Source organism: Amblyomma americanum, chromosome 3 (assembly GCF_052857255.1).
Source record: "Amblyomma americanum isolate KBUSLIRL-KWMA chromosome 3, ASM5285725v1, whole genome shotgun sequence".
NCBI lineage: Eukaryota > Metazoa > Arthropoda > Arachnida > Ixodida > Ixodidae > Amblyomma > Amblyomma americanum.
In genome coordinates, this window is record NC_135499.1 from 175,263,546 (window position 1) to 175,275,979 (window position 12,434).

Consider the following 12,434-nt stretch of genomic DNA (forward strand, 5'->3'; position numbering starts at 1 on the left):
TAAAAGCGTCAGTAGTCGGATTCGTGGTAAGCATATGCATTTAGAATCATATGCATTATAATACATATAAATCATATGCATATATGCATTTAGAATCAATGGGCACACTTTGGGGTTTCTCGCAAATGAGGGCTTAAATGGCCGATAAGATGCGCGATCAGAAACTAGCTTGCTGCTCTAAACTAAAAAAAAGAAAACCATCAAGCTGGCATATGTTAAAGGGGTACTGACACAAATTTTCGAACGCAAACAAACGATATGATTTGTTTCAGCGGTGTAAGGAGATGCCTTCTGGCGTTTCGGTTGCGGGCGCTGAGTGGAGATAATTTAATTTGATTTTAAATGTTGCCTGAAGAACCGCTCAACATTTCCACCCACGGCGAGTGACGTCAAGGTGGACATTCCCCAATTATTGCTACGTCACCGAACTCAGTGGTTGTCTTCAGGAACAACCAGGGCTTTTGGGCGATGACGACGTCATCAGTATTGTGGTCGTCCAGGCTGGCCTGTGCACTTCAGTGCTGGCGTTGACCTAGACCGAAACTGCCGGCACAAAATCGTTTTTAATTATTAACGCTGCGCACTGATGTTTTGAGCTCATCTGCATGGTTACGAGGACCGTCGGGCCTCTTTCAAGGCAAAAAAAAAAAAGACACCATTATGTCTGTGCCCCTTTAATTTATATAAAGTGTGCATAGCTCTCACGAACTTTTCTTCGCCTGCCGTACGCAGTAACTTGAACTCCCCAGCTGTAGTAGTACAATGCTCGGAGACAAAGCAAAGAGACATTTTTATCGAGCCGCTTTTGCCCGCTCTGCTTTCTGCGAAAGAACGCGCCGGTCGCCTCGAATTTCCCGCGCCGTATGCAATGTCCAATCTCAAATGTCCTACCGTTTCTAGCAAAGAAGCCGAGCGAGCGGTCTACAGTTTCAGGATCGCGCAAGTGTAATGCGCCGCTTTTCCAGTTTAGCGTTCGATCTCCTCCTCGCAGCAGCGGTGTCGGGCACGCTTGAGCTGTTCTACGACTTTACGTGGAATTTCCAGCGAAAAACTACGCGCACCATCCGGCTCAGGGCTCGCAGACGACGCGAACAGGACGCGCGGCGCGCCGCTTCGCACGAGCGGTCTCCGGATTGGTGGGCCGGCTTCCCGGAAGTGACGACCTCGCGGACCCGGCTTCCTCTCCTCAGCTGACAAGCAAGCAACAGCGCGCCGCGCGCCTCGCGCTCTTACAGTCGGTGGTCGAGCTTATGCGGGGACGTGCCAGCGTCTGTATGTGTGCGTGCGGCGTGTGTGTGGCCCCTGTGGTGAAATTGACAGTGTCTGCTTTATCGGCGGCCTGTCACTGAGCCGCCTCGCCCGAGCGAAGAAGCCAGCGGCACCGATGTGACCTCCTGTCTCTTTATTTCTTCGAGGACCCGATACCGAAGGAGCCGAACATGCGAGCCGAAGACATCATGGCCGAGGAGCAGCTCCTCAACGGCCGAAGCATGCTCGGATTTGAACACACACTTGTAAGTAAACCAGTTTCAAATCTCCCACCGCGGCTGCTGTTGCCCTCGCTTGCCTTTTGTTTGCTCGAATGAGCGCAATGCCTCTCGGAATGGAAACAAAGCGCGGATTTCTTGAGCGATGCCATCCATGTTTCGTCGGAGGAGTATGAGAGAAAAAAGAAGTCTTTCCTGCTGCGCGTCGCTAGCCGGGCGATGTCTCTAGTGTGACGCTATCAGCTTTCGGAAATAAGATAAGGACCGCCTTAGTTACGCAAGCGTGTTCTTCAGGCGTGCGCGACGTTCGCGCTGTCCGCCGGCGGCCCGCGAGACCGTGAACGCCCGGCGCTCGCCACCCCCGCACGCTGGGTCGACGCACGTGCTAGCTGCACGGGGCGGCGGTGCTGCTGATGATGAGCGATGGGTCCTCCTTAGTAGCGCCACGGCTCGCTGAACTCTGGTCGATCATCTGTCGCGATACCTGACTCGTTCATTGTGCATCAATAAAAGGCTATACTCCAGCGATCAGCCCAGGCAGGGCTACACAGCGAAGCGTAAACCGCCGAGGCAGATGTGACAACCGGTGATTACGGGAGCAGACAGCCCACCGGAAACTCCGAAATATGGGTCAGAACTGTCGTATTCTCTGTCCAGGGTTCGGCGGCGTTTACATTTCGAGACTAGCTCGCTCTGGGCGTTCTTTTATTTTTGATTTGTCCGCTCGTTGCTCGGACGCTTCGGCGCTGAAAATCTGCAGCAGCTGACGCTGAGAGCTTTCGTTTGCCGATCCTGAAAGGTATTACTTGCTGCCTTTCGCACTCAGCACATGCCTCGCTGAATATTCGAGGACACTCCGAACGCTGTTCTTCGCGGAGCGTGTACCTTTTCGAGACGATGTGCTGTACCTGTATTTCAAGAATAGAAAGTTTGGTGCGCTAAACATGTAGTTGCAAATTTTTGTGCTTCTACTGTTGTACAGTTATCGGCCTTATCACTTCATAAGAGCGAAGTGGGGATGACATTTTTCGGGTTCTCGATATAGGTGGGCACCAGAACGGAAGAGATTGCGTTGGTATCTGCTTTTGAAATCAATAGAGGTTATGTTAATGTGAGGTTTAGAAAGAAATGGAGTACGAAACATTTTTCTATTACATAAATGGAAAAGTTTGTTATTAGAGAGAAGACAAAAAAGGCAACAAAATATACCTGATTGGAAGCTTGTACGAAGGCAGTTGTCGTAGTTGCCTTAGTCAAGATGCATGAATAGCGTCGTCTACCATGGAGTAAAGCTCAAGTACCGTGTCTACGCCGTTATCATATGCTAGTGGCCCCCTGTTTTTAAATGCCTAAGGTGCAGCTTATTGGTACCGCTGGAATGTTGACTCAAAGACGTGGGTGCATGGTAGATAATTTTCACAAATAACACCGTCGCATGCTCGGCACAATATAGATTCAGTCTTGCTGTCAACACAGCTGTTCCATTCCAACGGATATAGGGTATAAAAAAAAACTGTAAAGTGCCAGACTATCATTAATCAGTAGTGTTAAGTATGATTTTCTTTAGACATACAAGATAAATTTATTTGCCTTTGCGCTTTTCAGCACCGTCTAAAACCGTGCCGTCACTCAGAATCGCCGATATTAGGTGCGTGAGCAGATAATGTTGGTTTAGATCCACCAAAGGGTAATAATTATCTCTTATCCACTACACTTCTGGAAATTCCTCTAAATGTTAGGCAAACGCCGTTCCCACTCCGAGTTGTCGATCCATTCACCCTCGGCCCACCATCTAACTTAACATCCTGGTTAGCTAGTTAGTAGAGCTACTGCCCAGAACACGCGATGATTCCTGGTTCGATGCGCGTACCAGGGTGAATATTGCGTCAACTACGAAGTTTGTTGCTGTATGGCTGTGCTTGGGTGGGCGCTAGTGGGTTATTATTCTCTTATTTAAAATCTACTCCACCTTAGGGGATTCCCCTTTAACATTGGACTGAGAATTGATTATGGCAGGCCTGGGGGAAAACCGACGGTGCGAGCTTTGTGCGCGACCTTCTGCCAATCGGTTGATCGGGAACGTCAAGCACAGAATGACTATTTCTACGAACCGTAACTAGTTGCGCACTTACCGAGCAAGCGGGTCCAGTTGCTCCACCAGTTAATTTACTTTCTCTTGCTTGCTTCGTGTAACTTCCGACTAGGGCCGGGTATGTGTTGAGGTTCGTACAGAGAAATAATCGGACTGCTAATTTGTGTTCGACATCCCAGACTTTCATCAAGGTGTCGGCGGGGCCATCCTGCTTGCTTTTTGTTTAGGACAGCGGACATCATTTGCAAACAAAGCTTTTTCTCTATTCATGTACTAGTTTCAGACCTCGATTTCACTTAGAGAGCTTCGGGTTTTTGTTGTTCAACATTTTCAGCTGCACCAATGACCTCGCCCGAACTTGCTTGGGAAATTTGCATAAGAAGAGAGTGTTTCTCAGAGCCACCCTGACACTACTGGTGCTGCTACAGCATTAGCTTATTGCCTGTTATTTTGTTCTGAAGCACCTTCCCAATTTTTAACTAGATATACCTTTCTCTGGTTACTAAATTATGTTTGTAAATATTGCACGTTATTTAACGTTCTCTGTACAAAAGCTCCTAAATTTCCCACGTCTTTCATCGTCACCAAGCAAGAAATTCGTCCCTGCTACAAGAAGAGCCTTCGACTCTGTTCTTGAAGTTGGATCTGCTAACCAGCAGGAGCAAACTAACACAGGATTTACTGCTGATGGGATAGGCAGTGGAATCGGTTGCGGAACCGCGGCGGTATCGCATTGTTCGCAAGCGGCTAGATCGTGTCATTAGTTGTGCATTAATCCTTTGGCCACTGTTTACGACGCGGGCTTCCAGAAGTTTTCGCAGTTCCGTTAGGAATGGAGGCGACGTAGTAAGCGTGCTACTTTGTACAGTGTCGACGCTAGTTTCGTGACTCTTAATTGCCCGCCACTGGAGTCCATACATGACGGGGCCCTGTACGTGTCCGGGAAGGTGTATGTGTCACGTTCATTTCACCATAGGGCGTAACAGAAAAGACGGTCACGCGAACTCGTTTCTGGCACCGCCGTGGTTTTGCCTGGATCCGTCCGTGTGGCCGTTACACGTCTAACGTCCGTGTCTGTTTTGGCGCGAAGAGGCGGATCGGCGCGGCCTTTTTTCGTGAGCCTTTCTCGAAGGGGCTCCACCCCTGGGGATTTCTTCACCTTCTTCCATCGCTCATCACGCGCGTTGATTCTCTCAGCGGGCACCGATAAATGGCGTCGTCGCTCACGAGCTGCCATCAATTTCAATGCCACTCTATTGTCGTCCTCCCCAGTGGGAGGCCTCCTGGCTGCGAGGCCTCTACTGTTGTGAGGCGAGCAGTTTCTCCAGTTTATTGCAAAGTTTTTGCCTTGAAAGTATCAGGTGGTACGGCCGAAGGCAGTGGCCTTCCGAAGGCCGGATCCACTCAGGGCTGTAAATTACACTCACCAGACGACAGGCAAGACGCTATTGTGGCCGCAGGGCAGTGCGCGCACCCGTGAGCGAACCTTGGTGAGCCTCTGTGCATTTCTCGAACAGACGGGCTTGACGACCTCTCTGTTTTGCACCAGGTAGTGACGCGCAGTGACCGAAAGCTCCGCGTGCGCTACCTCGGACGATTAACAGCCCCACGCTGTTGTGTGCAAAGTGTTGTGCGCGTGTTTTTTTATTTTATTTCTTTACTGCACACGCGCGCATCCTGCACCATTGTATTCTTATCCTTTGTAAATAGTGTATCCTCCCTGTATCCTTTCTTGCTATCCCATCACCTCTTTCATTTTACTCCTTAAAACTGCCTGCTATGCTTTATTTCCGCTGCCCCAGCTCAGGTGCCGCCGCCACAGTGATGGCAGATGCCGGGGTTAGCAAAACTCTTAACTTCCATTTTTATTATTATTTTTTAATAAACACTTACTACTACTCAGTCGGTTACTCGCAGCATCGCGAGCAAGTTGAGGTTCTCTTGCGATGCATCGAGGCCCAGAAAGACCCTGTCCTACGCGGAGGCTGTAATGATTCCGATACAACAACGATGATAATGCTGATGAGTTTGATGATTGATTGATGCGTGGTTGGCGGTATGATAATTGTGTGACGCGCCTTTCTCCAGCTCGAAGACATGTTTCAGTGCTTTCTGCTGAGCGGCATTTGCCGAGGCTGATCAGGAAAACGGCCCCAGTCTTAGTAGCATGACGACGCTAAACAGCTTGTGCAAACTTTTGGCGGCTGAGACTCGAAGCCTTTGTGATACACCAAGCAAGAAGCCTTAGTTTTTTTTTCTTTCATATCTCTATTTTACGGGCGTTCGTGTTCTGTGGGACGGGGCGCATGCATGTTCCAGAAGCAACGTTCGGCATTTCCTGCCTCGCTGATAAACGGAAAAAGACGAAACAAGTCGAACATGCGAACCTTCGGGGCGAGGGGGAAGGCGGAGATGGGGATTCGTAAGGCCACGGCTTGAGGAGGGAGGTGACACGCTCCACTTGCGGTGACGCGCTTGGCGAGCGAACGCAAGCACGCGCACCGCGGGCCGCATTTTATGGCTTGTGGACTCAAGCGTGGGCCCCTTCTTTCCCTCTCTCGATGTGTGTGACCGTGTTTTGCATATCGCCCGTGCTGTCGGCGGACGTCTTGCCTTTTAGCCCAGTTGAGCTTCTTCAGACCTACGCGAATGGATCCCCGTTTTTTATGGGTGCGACCGCTTGCGCCATCTTCGCGTAATCTGGAAGACCCCGTAATCGGGCCGGCAGAATATCTAATCCTTTCGCAGGCTAAACTGCAGTCTCTGTCTAAGTGGGCCCAAACCTTAAGTTACAGATGCACACAGCTGGAGGGTTTTTCTAACTGTGTACATTGTTTCGTTGGATGCTTGTTCTTCGGTGCTGCGAGTTGAAGGGACTATGCAACGAATAAAAAGTTGCATGTGAATGTTTTCTATGTTTAGAAATGATGCTAATGAGCGTTCACACCAAGTATGAGTCTTTGGAACTGAGCCGGCAATTTATGACGAATTCTTAAAAACCGTGTTTTTTTTTTTTTAATTTCGCGGACCGACTGGTGTGCTCGTAGTGACCGATTTTGAAACTAAAATCGTGAGAATAGACGTCACTATACCCATGACGTCAGCAGGCCACCACACGCTGTCATTCGCTGAGCCACGGCAGCCACGACGTCACGGGCGCACTTCCGGTAGCCGTGAAAATCGTCTGCTCGTGCCGCCGCGCGACCATCTCGGGCAAGCGCGAGCCAGGGCATTTTCCTTCGCGCATATGGTTTCAATTTTCCTCTGCCGCCTCCTTCTGTCGGGAGTTCCGGAGCCACTCGCACGGCTCTTCGTGCGCACGCATAGGGCTCGATGCCCATCGCGGCCGTAAGAGCGAGCAGTCGCGCCTCGAGGTCCGGGTTTATTACTGGTAACTACAACAGATGACAAGCAAAGAAACCCGACGCACGCCGCAATCCAGGAAGCCGAGGAGAGACCGGAGAGATGCCGCCACGCCGCCGACGCTGCTGCTGGGATGCTAGGAGCGACAACCGGAAGTTGCAAAAGGAACGTCAGCGGATGACGTATTCATGGGCGGGGCCCAGTCCCAGAGCTGTTTTCTTTATTTTTGTCTGGTGCCCCGCGTGTACGAGTTGAGGGGGGAGAGGAGAAGCGTAATTTTTAATCGTCTATATCTTCGCTGTTATTGATGCTACCTCAAAAATTTTTGCGTTTGGGTGACGAGTGATGAAATGCCTATCTCTCGTTTGCTTTACGTAATCTCAATTAATTTATTGCATAGTCCCTTTAATGCCGCGTGACGTCAGGGCTTTCTCGAAGGGTTCCTGGACGTCTGGGCCTCTGTAATGGAACGGTTCTATTCTATCCCGTTCTGCTGTTGTTTCACCAGCTCTTTTGTGCATGGCTCAAGACCAGTGGCGGCGGTAAACCTCAGTAAGCGTAGCACAATCTGTTCGGCAGGTTAGATAAGGAGGTGAACGTAGTTGTGATGATGACCAACGGCGGAGGCCTGGCGTTGCTTTGGAACAGTGACGAAGAGGGAGGAAAACCAACAGTGATGGAGTAAGAATAGGGTCGTTATATATTATGCGGCTCCGTATTTCTTACCGCCATATGCGCTCAGCGACCGAGCTGCATTTTTTTTTCTTGTTCTCGGGCGGATGTAGAGGTTTCCTCCGTATTGCGCAAACCGTTTTTTTTTTTTTCGGCTGACGCGCGCGCTGAACGCATGCACGCACGCGCCCGCGTGGCGTGTTTCCCTTTGTCGGCGACGAATCCGCCTGGTTTGCCGGCCCGTGCAACGAGCCCGTCAGAGGCGCGGCAGCAGCGACGTCTCTCTCGCGGTCGCCGCTGGCAAGCCGCCATGCTGTCTAAACGTCGCCGCCGCATACCGCCGTGATTCCTTTTGTCTCGCCGGCAGCAGCGCACTGGCCGCCGGCGTCGCCATGCAAATCAATCAATCAATCAATATTTATTTCTTCCGCAGAAAAAGATTAACGGAGGACGAGGAGGGCTCGAAGAAAAAGTGGAAGTTTCCACTTGACGAGCTTCGAGGCCCCTATTTACAAGGCATACACAGTGGAAGATTTAGAAATATACATCTTTGTACATTAGAAAGTGTAACAGTCAGTACGTATAATATGCAATACAAAATAATATACACTCATTCTCGAGCCACAAATAAAAGTCAATATATACAAGGCAGCCATGGTAGCACACCAATTTTACAATGGAAAGAGAATTTCTAAATACATGCAACCGCAAATGCAACCGCAGTGTGGCTATATATGCACCTCGCAGTTTCCGCTCTGCGAATTGCCTACTCTGACCCACAATACACTTCTGCTTTATTTTTCCTTGTTCTTCTTTCGAAGGCCGACCGTATCTCCCCGTTCTTTCCGTCTTCGTTCCGCCTGGTTTCAAAAAGCCAACCAGAGGCCGTGTTCTGTCAGCCGTACATTTTCCTTTGTTCATTCCGCGTCCATTCGGTCCTCTGTCATTGGTCCCTGAGATACACTCGCGGCTTTCAAGCGTCTGGGGCAAGCGACCAGCCCTTTGGGTGGTTTGGCGACTGGACCTCACCATTGGCTGCATGTCGCAGCCAGTGGTCAGGTCCGCTAACCTGCTGCTGACAGAGCGCTGCGATGCACCTCGCCAGGGGCTGCATATCGCAGTCAATTCCAGCCAATGGTGAAGTCCGGTCGCCAACCACCCGATGGCCGGGTCGCTTGCCACAGGCGCGTGAAAGCCGCGAGTATGTCTGGGTGACCACTAACAGAATACCGAATGTTCCTGAAAATGGGTAACAGAAAATGGACAGCTTATAGAATACGGCCCCAGGAGTCAACGGCACCGAGAGAGGCGCATCACCAGAAAGACAGAGACTTCTTAAAATATATACATTATTAGGAATGATGAAATGGAAGGCCCAGTAAGGTTCTCACTCCTCGGTGGACACCTCAACTGCGCCGTGAAGGATGTGTTATAGGGAGTGAAAGAATGAAGAGAGTCGTCGTAATGAAGGGGTCTAGGTTAATCTCGACCATTTGGGGATAACAAAGCAGATATCTTAATGTAGATCTGCCACGATATACAGGATCCCCGGCGCTTTAGCGAAACAGTCGTTGCCAACATAGTAGCTTGCTAACAGTAGTTTGCTACCAGTGGTTTGCTAACATACTGTGTGCCACGCGCCGAGGTGGCAGTCGTTTACGTCGGTTCTAAAAAGTCTTCGCATACGTGCATTCTTTACCGTCTCATCTCGTGGAGCCCTTTTTCTCACTCTTGGTAACCTCCTTCGGAGCGTCGGCAACGCAGACGGGTCCTGTAGCATGACTGTCCGATTGTTCCTGTCAGTTGTCGCTCTCTAGGGGATGCGGGAACTTCAGAAAAGCGCCGCACTTGCCACAGTTCCCGAGGATGAGAATGTAGAAGAAAATGTGTACGGGGCAGTCACTTTTACCAGGGTTAACAAGCAGTCTCTTGGACAGCCTGCATTGAATTCGGAGTTTTTCAGGTCCGGACAATGTCGGATTAAGTTTTCTTCGCTACAGACAGCTGCTGTATAGGACCGGCACACGGACTTTTTCAGCTCCGTGTTCAAGCTGTAAGACCTTGCGAGAAAGCGCATGCATGCAGGTAGTCTTGGAGAGCCCCTGCAACGTTCGGCGAGGATCGAAAGCGATGCTCGCAGCGTGCCGCACGATACCGTATACAGTGCGGGCAGATATATGGCATACGCACTGGCTGCGGCTGTTTTCTTCCCCCGACTCGATGATGGCGTCACGACAGTTGAAAACGACAGTGCCCGGCCTGCTTGCTGCTGCTGTCGGTTGTTGCGATTTCTGCTAGGGTCGCTTTGGAACAGGTTTTCCTTTCCTCGCCTCTCCTCCCTCACTGTTTGCCTCTCTCTCTCTGTTTCCCCCAGCTGGCCAGCTGACGACGGTCATAACGTTAGAGGGCGGCTTTGAGACCGTGCCCTTTCCGTTGCAGTAATGTCGCTGCATTGCAGCGCGGCTCGGGGACTTTCTTCTTCGCCGCGGCGTCGGAGATTGAGGGCGTCCGTGCGATGATCGCCGTCGTTGCCTTGTATCGCGCCTCTCTCTCTCTCTCTGTTTTCTCTTCTCTCTTCCGTCTCCGCCTGTACCCTTGTAGTGTGCGCGCCCGCTCGGCCGATGCCGTATTGTGGCGGAAGCGAGCAGGGGGGATATCGTTAGGAATATTCACTCTGCATAGGCTGGAGGCCAAGGACCGCGATCGTTTCTGGAAAGAAAGAGAGAGAGAGAGAGAGAGAGAGAACAGCAGACGAACGTAGGAGGGGGGCGGCACTTCCTCGTTTAGTCATGTTTGCTTCCTGCGAGGTCGGCGCTAATAGCTGGTTTCTGAGTAACGAGAAATCTCGTTACTAGTCACCGAGCGTGCTTAGTTTTGCGTATCGAGGTAAACGTCGTCACGCCCGGAAAATCCAGCGCTTGTGATCAGCAGTTTGATGCAAATCGCTCCCGCTGCTGCAGCTCCACTAAAGGCACGCAGAAGAGCTTTCTTTTTCTTTTTTCGCCACGATCTGTGCTCTTAGTAAAGTATGCGCGCACGCACGCGCGATCCGCGGAATCGCGCACCGCGAGCGAAATGCGATCGATCGTTGCTGCAGTATACCCCTGCTGTCTCGCTTTGCGTATGGGGCAGAACTCACGTTGCCAGCCCGTCTCGATCCGCCCGGTATAGGGCTATTATAGCCGCGCAGTGCCGATCCGGTCGTCTCACTATTGTCTAGACAGCTTCCTGGCTGCTGCAGCTCGTGCTCCGAATCCCCCCTCCCTCCGTCTTGAGGCGGGAGAGCGTGCTGGCTCCGTCCTTGTTTAGGCTCTTTTATACATAAAAAAGGAAAAATAATAAGTTGCGAACGGTGGTCAAGTGGAGGCAGTTCAGCACAAGACTTCGGTTGTACAAACAAGGTTCGGTTTGTTACCGTCTCTTTTTCTAATTCTAAATGGTACGAAACGGTCCCCCCCCCCCCCTCCCTGTCTGTCTGTCTGTCTGTCTGCCAGCAGTTTAACCCTTCCAGACTGTCTTATTACAAGCTTTTTTTCTCTTTTTTGTTTATTGATAGCTCCCTGCCTTAATTGCTAGCGAAATGTAGCGCTTTCTGGTGTCCCTCTGTCGTCATTGTCCTTTTTTTTTCCGCTGTGGAATTAGAAGCATGAAATACCAGCCAGCTCCACAAATCGTTTCGAGAAGCGGTGTGTTGCTAACCTGGAACTTGCTTCCTCTGCATTGCATCTGGTAGGGAATAAACGTGGGCTGAATCAGAAAATCGGCAGCGTATGCGCACACCACGGTGAGAAATGCTTTTCAGACAGTAGTAGGACGACCCCTGTCGGAATGAGGGCGCTCAGGACTCGATGGGCGCCCATCGAGGCACCCTATTGCGCCTGTTTCAGGGTTGCCAGTGCACTCTAAACAGAAAGGAGTAAAAAAGGGAGTAATTTGTACTCTAGCTTTTTATAATAGGGAGTGCGTTAGAGGAGAGCTTAGTCCCCCTTTTTTTTTACTCCCAGATGGGCGTATTCGTATTTAGAGTGTAACCATGTACATCGCATGTGGCGCGTAGTACACAGTCGGATACGAAGAAAACGCCAGTGGGAAAGCCCGCGCGTGAACAACAGCGGCGAACAGTCGAAGAATCGGATATGAACAGGGTTCATTTTCCCTTTCAGAAATCGAGAGAGCAGTCGTCGCACTTTAAAGTGAATGACTATTTAGAATGACTGAAATGTGTACTAATCCTCTCCAGCCGTTTAAATCCGCCTTCTTCGGCCGCCCTGCGCGTGCTCACCTCTCCCCCTCCTGCTCCACTGGTTGAAAGCTCCTACTGCGCGCGCAATGGGCGGAACCGTCCCCTTTCGCTTCTGAACCGGTTTTGCTCGCTTGGGACGAGCGTTCCCGAGCCGCCTTTCTTCTCCCGATTAGAGACGCTTCGCCACGCCAGCCACGCGTCGTAGCCTTTATGCCCCCCTCGTTACACGGCATGTGCATGCCTATCTATGGCTTTCAGCCAGTTTTCATCCACTCCTCAGAGGGCGCTACCTCTTGTGAAAAAGGAAAAGCCACCGCCCGATTTATAGGGTTCAGCCGTATCCATCCATCCATCCAAGGCGGATTGTCGCCTTCGCGTTTCAGTTGTCTTCCACAGTGCGTAGTCGTTTGCGCATTTAGCCACGTACGAGATCCTGGGTCTCCGGTTACCGTCTTCTTCGGGAGGCGGCTTCTTTCGTGTCGAGTTGCACTGTGCTCCGAACTTGGGTCCGTGGGTTGCGTCACGGAGTAGCCGTACGAAATGCGTCTATTTGTGCGGCAGTGGAAGAGGGGGAGTG

At 51.0% G+C, this 12,434-nt stretch overlaps 1 protein-coding gene across 1 annotated transcript in view; it reads left to right on the forward strand.

Moving 5' to 3' along the window:
* The first annotated feature begins 1,182 nt into the window (after nt 1–1,182).
* Nucleotides 1,183–12,434, forward strand: part of ClC-a (chloride channel protein 2) — an 87,854-nt gene continuing 76,602 nt past the window's right edge. The window contains exon 1 of the mRNA XM_077658866.1: nt 1,183–1,514. Coding sequence (XP_077514992.1) covers nt 1,440–1,514 — 75 coding nt within the window. The 5' untranslated portion in view covers nt 1,183–1,439. The remainder of the gene's footprint in view (nt 1,515–12,434) is intronic.